Below are 12,116 nucleotides of genomic sequence, written 5' to 3' on the forward strand. Positions count from 1 at the left end.
GCTGCCCCTGTCTTCATGTTGTTGCTGGACATATCTTTTTTAAAATGTGTGTAGGTCACCTAAATCATCAGAAAAATTGCCCCCCCTGAGAATTTTTTCAGGAGCCGCCACTGGCTTATTGTTAAATTATTTCGACATTCTTTGCCAATACGAACGATGTAGTAAATATTGTTTCCAAACTGCGTTACCCACTCCAGTCAGCAGATGGCGATGTGAGTCTTTCAGGTGATTATTCTTGCGTGACGTATAATGGACTGGACGGGACTCTTCTTCAGCAACAACCACACGGCTACTCTTTCAACCATCTCAGTAGCTTGCTAGCCAACATAAAACCGAAAGATTGAGGATTTAGACCATGTTTATGTACATTAGCTAACCTCAGTGTTTTAAACACATTTCTGTTGACGTAACATTATCTACTGGGTAACTTTAAACTAACTTGCAAATTTGTTAAAGATTGATACTGAGCCTAGCACTAGGCTAGTCGCTAATGCTAACTAGCTAACTAGCTTACATCCCTGACCATGAGCTCACTAAACTACTCCTCCCCTGCTAAAGAAGAGGAGGTCTGGTGTATGGAGAAAGAAGCTCTGGGGCTGAACATTGCCGTGAAACAAGAAGAGGAGGATGTTACAGTGAAAGGAGAGGAAGAAGCTTTCAGAATGATAAAGGAGGAAGAGGACGCTGGTGTATTGAAAGAAGAAGAAGAGGATGCTAAAGTGAAAAAAGAGGAAGAACCTTTTAGAGAGGAAGAGGATGGTATCTCAATAAAGGTGAAGAAGGAAGACATTTTGGGCGTGAAAGAGCAGGAGGAGGAGACAGAATATCAGATTAACACCAGTGAGTACTGTCTTAAAAACAGGGGCACAAACTATGCAGTTCTTGAACTAATGTGTGGTTTTTAAGGGGCATTCTACTGAAGTTATATACTTCAATATGTTGTTCAGTACTGTATAAATTGTTAAAGGTTCAATCTGCAATTGGTACATATATTTTTTTGACTTTTAAATGAGCTTTAATGAATTCTCCATGTGGTCTACATTAAAGTGCACCTCATCTAATATAACAGGCTTTTAAAATTCAATATTGGTGCTTAATTTCTACTTAAAATATCAAATGGACGCAAAAGGCACCCAATTTGTGGAACTATCTTTTCACATTTGCATCATAAACAATATTTTATAAAATCATGATGAAAGTGACCGTTTTAGGCCCTGTTTAGATATATGAATGCCTCTTGTAAGACCCTATGATTGCAATAGAAGATAATAAGTTTACCATCTGTTTGATGTTCTCGTTCACACAGGAGAGAGACATGACTATCATGGATCCTCTGGAGAGCCTCAACAACATCCTGATGCTGACGAGGCAGAGAAGAGTCTCTCCAGATCAGAACACCAGATGGTACAGCTTGGTCTGGTCTAGCATACAGCTTGCTCTATCGGGGTCTGGGCTGGGTTTCTGTAAAGCACTTTATGACAACAGTGACATCAGCATCCATAATGATATGTGTCTGTGTCCCCTCTATATGGTTACCAGGACAACGCTAGCCCTTCCTCCCTCCCAGAGTCCCTGTGTCGTACCTCTCCCAGTAGCACCTTACTGCTGGGTCTGAAGAGGTTGTCTGTGCGGCTGGTGGACTGCAGGAAAACAACGGGGCTGAGTGGAACTGTGAGAGGAGGAGAAGAGAAGAAAGGAGCAGATTTGACTCATCAAAGTAAGCGCTGTAGTTTAGTTTGAACAAATAAAATAGATCTGCCCACTGGTATCGGTTACCAGGACAACCAGCAGAGTTCTGTTAGTTGACATGAAGATAGACTGGTATCTGTTACCAGGACAACCAGCAGAGTTCTGTTAGTTGACATGAAGATAGACTGGTATCTGTTACCAGGACAACCAGCAGAGTTCTGTTAGTTGACATGAAGATAGACTGGTATATTTCCACTACAGTAAACAGTTCTGTTAGTTGACATGAAGATAGACTGGTGGATATGGATGTTATGAATATCATAACACTGAAAAATGATTCTGCCAATGAAAAGAGAGAAACCAATAGACTATATAAAACCTTGGCAATTTTTTGGGGCCTTCCTTAAATGAGTTCAATTTTGAGTCTTAAAGGAGGACTGTAGCATCTAATGATGAAACATTATGGAGTCTTAAAGGAGGCCTGTAGCATCTAATGATGAAACATTATGTAGTCTTAAAGGAGGACTGTAGCATCTGATGACGAAACATTATGGAGTCTTAAAGGAGGACTGGAGCATCTAATGATGAAACATTATGGAGTCTTAAAGGAGGACTGTAGCATCTAATGATGAAACATTATGGAGTCTTAAAGGAGGACTGGGATGAAAAGCGAAAGGAAAGGGGATATCTAGTCAGTCACAGCTGAATGCATTCACCCTAAATGTGTCTTCCTCATTGAACCCAACACCTCTGAATCAGAGAGGTGCGGGGACTGCCTTAATCGACGTTCCACGTCATCAGTGTCCGGGGAGCAGTTGTTGTTGGGGGTTAACTGCTTTGCTCAAGTGCAGAACGGCAGACCTTTCCACCTTGCTGGCGTGGGGATTCGAACCAGAGACCTTTCAGTTACTGGCCCAACACTCTTAACCACTAGTCTACAACTATTCCAACTTCAATTAATTATTTCTCAATGATGCTTTAAAGGAGAAGTTTACCCAAAATCCAGAAACTCTGAAGTGATTCCATACTGTGAAACTAGTCCAGTGGAGTTTGTCCTCTCTCCCTGTAGTGCTGTACTGAAACAGCTGCAAACACGTATCACGTGACGTTGCTGAATGCGGGCCAAGCTCTGCTACTTTGCCAGTTAATTTGTTATTTTATTAAAGCTATGGCCTTTGGCTTTCACCTGGAATTGTTTATTTATGTCTGAGGAAAAAAACGATTTTCAACCCATAAAACATATATAAATATGATGATATCATAGTGAATTCATGACATCTGAATGAACAAGCCTTTTCATACTTTATAATATGGCTATATACAGTGCCTTCGGAAAGTATTCAGACCCCTTGACCTTTTACATATTTTGTTACTTAACAGCCTGATTCTAAAATGGATAAAAAATATTTTTCCCCTCATCAATCTACACACAATACTCCTTACATGACAATGCGAAAACAGGTTTTTAGATAATTTTGCAAATGTATTAAAAATAAAAAACAGACCATTTGCTCTGAGACTTGAAATTGAGCTGAGATGCATCATGTTTCCATTGATCATCCTTGAGAAGTTTTTACAACTTACCTGTGGTAAATTCAATTCATTGGACATGATTTGGAAAGGCACACACCTGTCTATAAAAGGTCCCACAGTTGAAGGTGCATGTCAGAGAAAAAACCAAGCCATGAGGTCGAAGGAATGATCCTTAGAGCTCCTAGACAGGATTGTGTCACGGCACAGATCTGGGGAAGTGTACCAAAACATTTCTGCAGCAGTGAAGGTCCCCAAGAACACAGTGGCCAACATCCTTCTTATAAGGAAGACGTTTGGAACCACCAAGGCTCTTCCTAGAGCTGGCCGCCCGGCCAAACTAAACAATCGGGGGAGAAGGGCCTTGGTCTGGGAGGTGAACAAGAACCCAATGGTCACTCTGACAGAGCTCCAGAGTTCCTCTGTGGAGATGGGAGAACCTTCCAGAAGGACAATAATCTCCGTAGCACTCGATCAATCAGGCCTTTATGGTAGAGTGGCCAGACGGAAACCACTCCTCAGTAAAAAGCACGACATCCCGCTTGGAGTTTGCCAAAAGGCCCCTAAAAGATTCTCAGACCATGAGAAACAAGATTCTCTGGTCTGATGAAACCAAGATTGAACTCTTTGCCTGAATGCCAGGTGTCACGTCTGGAAGAAACCTGTCATCATCTCTACGGTGAAGCATGGTGGTGGCAACATCATGCTGTGGGGATATATTTAAGCGACAGGGACTTGGAGACTATTCAGGATCGAAGGAAAGATGAACTGAGAAAAGTACAGAGAGATCCTTGATGAAAACATGCTCCAGAGCGCTCTGCACCTCAATGGGGCAAAGATTCACCTTCTAACAGGACAACGACCCTAAGCACACAGCCAATATAACGCAGGAGTGGCTTTGGGACAAGTCTCTGAATGTCCTTGAGTGGCCCAGCCAGAGCCCGGACTTGAACTCGATCAAACATCTCTGGAGAGACCTGAAAATAGTTGTGCAGCGACGCTCCCCATCCAACCTGACAGAGCTTGAGAGGATCTGCAGAGAAGAATGGGAGAAACTCCCCAAATACAGGTGTGCCAAGCTTGTAGCATCATACCCAATAAGGCTGTAATCGCTGCCAAAGGTGCTTCAATAAAGTATTGAGTAAAGGGTCTGAATACTTACAGTGAGGGAAAAAAGTATTTGATCCCCTGCTGATTTTGTACGTTTGCCCACTGACAAAGAAATGATCAGTCTATAATTTTAATGGTAGGTTTATTTGAACAGTGAGAGACAGAGTAACAACAAAAAAATCCAGAAACATGCATGTCAAAAATGTTATAAATTGATTTGCATTTTAATGAGCTGTTCTTGCCATAATATGGACTTGGTCTTTTACCAAATACATTTACATTTACATTTACGTCATTTAGCAGACGCTCTTATCCAGAGCGACTTACAAATAGAGCCATCTTCTGTATACCCACCCCCCTTACCTTGTCACAAGACAACTGATTGAATTAAACGCATCAAGAAGGAAAGAAATTCCACAAATTAACATTTAAGAAGGCACACCTGTTTATTGAAATGCATTCCAGGTGACTACCTCATGAAGCTGGTTGAGAGAATGCCAAGCGTGTGCAAAGCTGTCATCAAGGCAAAGGGTGGCTATTTGAAGAATCACAAATATTTTTTAGACCCCAGGAAGAGTAGCTGCTGCCTTGGGAGCAGCTAATGGGGATCCCTAATGAATACAAATACTTTTTTGGTTACATGATTCCATATGTGTTATTTCATAGTTTTGATGTCTTCACTATTATTCTACAATGTAGAGCATAGTAAAAATTAAGAAAAACCCTTGAATGAGTAGGTGTTATAAAACTTTTGACCGGTAGTTTATGTAAATTAGATATTTCTGTATTTAATTTAAATAGTTTTACGCACAACAGCGTTCTATCCAAGCTGGGAGAGAGCACAAGGAGGGTTCATGACGTTCAGGTAGCAGCTACAGGACAGTTGTATATTATTTTAAAAATCAATTTGTAGCTGATTAGTATGCATGAACAATTTATTTTAAAATCTGCAATATTTGAATGTCCAGTTTTAATTACTGAACAAGTAATGACATTATTGCCACCAGCCAGCAGTCTATAAAATTGCAGCATTATGACACCGTGTATAGATTTCGTCTACTGTTAGGCTCCGTGTAGCACAGTTGGTAGAGCATGGCGTTTGCAACCCCAGGGTTGTGGGTTCGATTCCCACGGCGTGCCAGTATGAAAAAAAAAAAATGTATGCACTCACTAACTGGGTAAGTCGCTCTGGATAAGAGCATCTGCTAAATGACTAAAATGTTAACATGAGAAAATGACGACCAAATAGAGGCCTACCAATAAACCATTATCCATTAGCTAAAGCAAAGCTTTACATTCTCTTGCACCACAGGAACACTATCATCGATTAATTAGGCACGCAGCCGCATAGACATGTCTCTATTTCAGCACGATGTACAGCGATCGGTTTGTGAGTGGATATCTGGCTGAAACATCCAATGTTATTTTATATATAGAGGCCCAAAGTCCAACCTTGCTGGGTCCAGAGAAACTGCGTTAACTTTAGAAAATGAGTTACTAAAAGCAGAAGGCTTCCTACGACTGGAGTATTATTTGTATGTTGGCCGAATCCCAACGTTTAAGTTGAACGGAAATGAAGGCGGAGCCTGGCTCTTTTTTCTTGTGACTTTACGCTCCGTGCAGAGTAGAACACCAGACAACATGATTGAACAAAGGAGGAATGTTAAAATGATATCGGACTGTAACTTTTGAAAATGAGCTAAGCAGACTACTGCTGTATTATTATTTGTATGTTGGCGGAAGTCCTATTTTTCATTCGAACGGAAGTGAAGGTGGAGTTACATGTTCTCTATTCTCCATTTTGTCTTTAGGCAGAGAGTCGCATGTTGAAATATAACGTCTCGGTCCTCTACCTCCCTGATCTAAAAGGTCCGTAGACTAGAGATAAACATCTAGTTAACTTCGCCTGAACTCTGCAATCGACCATAAACACACGTTTCTACAATGAATCAGGTGAGTTTAGATTAATTTAATCATTTTTATAACGGGTCTTTGTGGCCTACTTCCTGCTTTTACACTGCGCACATTTAATGGTCCTTGACTTTTGGAAAATCATTTGTGTAGTTTAGCTGGTTAATCGTAGCCAGGCCCGGCGGCAGGATGAACTCGGCAAGGGGGCATCAGAAATGACTAAGGGGGCACAACTATTTTCGCTTGCTGATAACACAGGATCGATAATAACCGATAGTACAATTACACACAATGTATTTGCAGCCACGCACGGCTGTCTTGCAGCAAGAATACAGGCTACTGCACCGCTTTACAAACATGGTCAATTCATAAATAGCAAGTCATGACAACGCTACACAGCTACATGCACAATACCCAACAATCCAATGCAAAACAGTTGCTAATTACCGTAATAACACTTCCTCATGCCAATACAATGCATTTCCAATCGCGGAAAGCAAACAATAATGCACTACCAATGACTTATCGGTACAATGCAGCTAGTTGGAGCTTGCCAGTTGGCTGTAGGCTACTCCACTAGCAGCTTGCCAGTTGGCTGTAGGCTACTCTACTAGCAGCTCGCCAGTTGACTGTAGGCTACTCCACTAGCAGCTTGCCAGTTGGCTGTAGGCTACTCTACTAGCAGCTTACCAGTTGGCTGTAGGCTACTCCACTAGCAGCTTGCCAGTTGGCTGTAGGCTACTCCACTAGCAGCTTGCCAGTTGGCTGTAGGCTACTCCACTAGCAGCTTACCAGTTGGCTGTAGGCTACTCCATTAGCAGCTTACCAGTTGGCTGTAGGCTACTCCACTAGCAGCTTGCCAGTTGGCTGTAGGCTACTCCACTAGCAGCTTGCCAGTTGGCTGTAGGCTACTCCACTAGCAGCTTGCCAGTTGGCTGTAGGCTACTCCACTAGCAGCTTGCCAGTTGGCTGTAGGCTACTCCACTAGCAGCTTGCTAAAAACTGTAAGCAAGCTAGCCTTTTAGCTTCCCACAGATTTAGATGTGGCTTAGTGTTGTAGGTTACGGTCTTGCTGAAAGGTGAGTTCCTCTCCCAGTGTCTGGTGTAAAGCAGACTGAAGCAGTCTTTCCTCTAGGATCTCCCGTTTCGTTTCATCCTGTAAAACTCCCCAGTCTTTGACGATGTCAAGCATTTCCTTACCATGATGCAGCCATCACCATGCTTGAAAATAAGGAGGCAGTTACTCAGTGATATTATGTTGGATTTTACCCAAACTTAAGGCTTTGCATTTAGGCCCAAAAAGTGAATTCATTTGCCCTGTTAATTCTTTAGCAGTATTACTTTAGTGCCTTGTTGCAAACAAGATCTGGAATATTTATATTCTCCTTTCACTTTGTCATTATTGTGAATAGTCACATGTACAGGGTTGCAGGTGGTCACTGTGGTCTAAGGCACTGCATCGCACTGCGTCGTCCAGGGTAGGGGAGGGAATGGCCGGCAGGGATGTAGCTCAGTTGGTAGAGCATGTCGTTTGCAACGGCAGGGTTGTGGGTTCGATTCCCATGGGGGGCCAGTATGAAAAACTAGTCACATGTACAGGGTTGCAGGTCATTATTGTGGACTATTGTCAATAGTCAAATGTACAGGGTTGCAGGTAGTCATTATTGTGAATAGTCACGTGTACAGGGTTGCAGGTGGTCATTATTGTGAATAGTCACATGTACAGGGTTGCAGGTAGTCATTATTGTGAATAGTCACGTGTACAGGGTTGCAGGTGGTCATTATTGTGAATAGTCAAATGTACAGGGTTAAAGGTGGTCATTATTGTGGATTATTGTGAATAGTCAAATGTACAGGGTTGCAGGTGGTCATTATTGGGGATTATTGTGAACATCTTTGATGTGTCTGGGTGGCTTAATACACCATACACAATATCATTATTAACAGAGGATGGGTTAGTCATTAAAAAAAAATCATGTTACCCGCTATTAGTTTACAGTCCATATCACTTATTATGTGATTTCTTAACACCAACTTTACTGACTATTTTAGTTATTGTTTTGTATTTGTTTGTACACATTTGTAGAATTTTGTTTTTTACTTTCACATTATTTTGTGTAGATGAATTACGAAAAATTATAATCAAATCTATTTCAATCCCACTTTTTAAAGCAACAAAATGTGAAAAAAGTTATAGTGGGTGTAGACTTTCCATAGGAACTGTATAGCCTAATAATATTTAGGTAGTTCATTTCCTTGGGAAGATAACTGCCCGTACTTCTCCATCCATTCATATATAGACTACTGTATTTAATTGAGACCAAACGCTCACCTAATCTAGCACGCCCAACTAGGAGAGGAGAGGTATGGCTGCTGAACTAGGAGAGGAGAGGTATGGCTGCTGAACTAGGAGAGGAGAGGTATGGCTGCCGAACTAGGAGAGGAGAGGTATGGCTGCTGAACTAGGAGAGGAGAGGTATGGCTGCTGAACTAGGAGAGGAGATGTATGGCTGCTGAACTAGGAGAGGAGAGGAGAGGTATGGCTGCTGAACTTGAAACAGCAAGAAAGATGAGCGGTCCGTTGCACTTTCTCTTGACCTGCGTTTTGCACATAGGATATAGCCTGTCTTTTAGGAGCGGGAATATTTTCAGTCAGAGACAAATAAATGGATAATTAATATATATTGAGAAGGAGAAGACTCAACGCTCGATCCCCATGTTGCGCCTTTTGCTTTATATTGATAATCACATTTTGGGATTTCACCTCGACTCACGTTGGTTGAGCGTCCCCACCTTCTTCCTATTAACAGACACTGTAGTAAACTATAGCCTCATTATATTTAAGTGAATTTCCTTGTAAAGATAACTGCCACGTGATTTATTCGCCCATTCATAGGTAGGCTAGTGTGTGAATAATTTGACAGAGGTGCTTTTAGTACAATAGCTAGGCTAACGCATACCCAGCAGAAAGACACCGTTTCCAAATAATCTGCGGAACAAGTATATTTATCACAACGTTTTCTGTCTGACCACCCTTAACATGAAAAATACGGACCGCGCTCCAATGATCTCTGTCGGAGCCCGCAGCCCTCTACCTCCAAACATCTTTGTTGTACCATTTGAAAGTGGAAAGAAATATATACAGTACCAGTCAAAAGTTTGGACACACCTACTCATTCAAGGGTTTTTCTTTATTTTTAAGTTGTAGAATAATAGTGAAGATATCAAAACTATGAAATAACACATATGGAACGATGTAGTAACCAAGAAAGTGTTAAACAGATCAAAATATGTGATGTTTGAGATTCTTCAAATAGCCACCCTTTGCCTTGATGACAGCTTTGCACACTCTTGGCATTCTCTCAACCAGCTTCATGAGGTAGTCACCTGGAATATATTCTGATTTGTTTAACACTTTGTTGGTTACAACATTATTCCATATGTGTTATTTCATAGTTTGGATGTTATTACATTTTAGTACATTTGTCAGCCAAAACATGACACCCACCCTTTTTTTATGTGTTCTATTGCAAACTGTCATCAACATGAAGCTTTCCAACGTAACATCAACTATCCAATCAAAGCCACATTGACAATTTGAAATTAGCACATCAATTACAAATAATTACAATTTAATATATTTAAATCCCACTTTGTAACGTAACAAAATGTGAAAAAGGTTCAAGGGAGTGCAGACGTTCTAAAGGCAATGTATTATATTAGGTTAACATTTCAAAATAGTCTGATGCATATCCTGTAGATCAGATCAAATATCCTGTAGATCAGATCATATATCCTGTAGATCAGATCAAGGAACGCTGTCTATACTTCCATCCCTTTTGTTATTGGCTGATTCCATCGCCAGCAATGCCCAAAAATATTCTTGGAATTCTCACATAGAAACGTAATTGGGGTCTAAAATAAAAATAAGCTAAATCAATTTGCCCTTTTTCCCGATAGGGAATGTCCTATTGGTCTGAAGTGTAAGATATTGGTTTCTCCCGTGGGAGCCCCGGGTTCATATCGTGCGTGTTACATACAGTTACAATATTTGAGCGCTGCAAATCTGCGTAGCAAGCAAACAGACGATGTGTATTATTTTTAACATGCTGTGAAAGTGGTACTCACTTTTAGGAATGGGTAATCGTTTACAAGTTACAAGCTATATCATAAACCCATCGTTGAAAACCACGTTTTTCATCTTCTGTGGTTTGGTAACTTCCTGTTGTTCAACGGACCGGAATTAAGAAGCAGAGTTTGGAAAAAATGTATTTGGTGTCCATTAAGTCTTAAACAGCAAGGGGGCATTGTTTCCACTCCGTTGTGGCCGTCCCCATTTAATGCAAGACCTCATCATACCATTGTTGTGTTGTTTTACCCTTAGTGTACTAACTTGAACTCCACTACCCTCTTTTTGGGATTTACAGGAAACACCTATCCCACCCCCCTCCTCCCTCCAACCCTCCTCCCCCTCCCCCTCTTGGGGTCCCCAGGTCGTGCCTCTCCTGGTAACTTACTGCTGGGTCTGAAGAGGGTGTCTGTGCTGCTGGTCGACTGCAGGAAAACACCGGGACGGAGTGGGTTTATGCTCTTACATACATTTATTTTGGGACACTCCCTAGATGTCCTTAATTATCATTAAATACAATCACTAACCTTCTTAAAATGTAGAATCATTAGAAGCACTCCTACCTCATTGGTTAAATTGATGATTTTAACCCATCCAATATGCTCAAATCTGATCACAAGAGTTTGGAAAGCTGGGCCTTGAACTAACTTCGATATGAAAAAGGAACCCTAACTGTCTGTCTTTGTTTCACAGGGGACAGCCCTAACCGTCGCTCTCTCAGTAGAAGGGGCTTATCATCTGGGGAGGCTAACCAACATCATGATGCTGATGAGGCAGAGAAGAGTCTCTCCAGATCAGAACACCTCAAGAAACACCAGCAGAGACTTACAGGGAAGAAACCTCACTGCTGCTTTGACTGTGGAAAGAGTTTCACCTCTTCAGCAAATCTTAAAACGCACAAGAGAATACACACAGGAGAGAAACCTTATAGCTGTGATCAGTGTGGGAAGAGATTCACTCAGTCAGGAAGCCTGGCTGTACACAAGAGAATACACACAGGAGAAAAGCCTTACCACTGCTCAGACTGTGGAATGAGCTTAACCACTTCAAACGGACTTCTAGTACACCAGAGAACACACACAGGAGAGAAGCCTTTTTGTTGTGATCAGTGTGGGAAGAGATTCACTCGGTCAGGAATCCTGGCTTCACACAAGAGAATACACACAGGAGAGAAGCCTTTTGGTTGTGATCAGTGTGGGAAGAGATTCACTCAGTCAGGAAGCCTGGCTGGACACAAGAAAATACACACAGGAGAGAAGGCTTTTGGTTGTGATCAGTGTGGGAAGAGATTCATTCTTTCAGGATACCTGGCTGTACACAAGAGAACACACACAGGAGAGAAGCCTTACCACTGCTCAGACTGTGGAATGAGCTTAAGCACTTCAAAAGGACTTCTAGTACACCAGAGAATACACACAGGAGAGAAACCTTATAGCTGTGATCAATGTAGGAAGAGATTCTCTCATTCAGGACACCTGGTTGAACACCAGAGAACACACACAGGAGAGAAGCCTTTTGGTTGTGATCAGTGTGGGAAGAGGTTCACTCAGTCAGGAAGCCTGGCTGTACACAAGAGAATACACACAGGAGAAAAGCCATTTGGTTGTGATCAATGTGGGAAGAGATTCTCTCATTCAGGACACCTGGCTTTACACAAGAGAAAACACCACACTGTTGGGTAACCTTTCCACTTTTGGTAGCTCAATCCAGTTAATGGTAGACTAGTGTACATACTCCGGAGAGAAGC

The 12,116-nt window shown here is 41.7% G+C and overlaps 1 protein-coding gene across 1 annotated transcript; it reads left to right on the forward strand.

The window, feature by feature from the left end:
- Positions 1 to 511: 511 nt before the first annotated feature.
- On the forward strand, positions 512 to 1,740 carry LOC311124854 (uncharacterized protein; the record flags this gene model as incomplete). Its single annotated transcript, XM_084198956.1, has 3 exons — positions 512 to 840; positions 1,307 to 1,404; positions 1,540 to 1,740. The coding sequence occupies exons 1-3, from the start codon at positions 525 to 527 to the stop codon at positions 1,738 to 1,740; spliced, it is 615 nt and encodes a 204-aa protein (XP_084055082.1). The 5' UTR covers positions 512 to 524.
- Positions 1,741 to 12,116: the final 10,376 nt, after the last annotated feature.

Source organism: Coregonus lavaretus (assembly GCF_964263955.1).
Source record: "Coregonus lavaretus genome assembly, contig: HAP1_SCAFFOLD_106, whole genome shotgun sequence".
NCBI classification, from domain to species: domain Eukaryota; kingdom Metazoa; phylum Chordata; class Actinopteri; order Salmoniformes; family Salmonidae; genus Coregonus; species Coregonus lavaretus.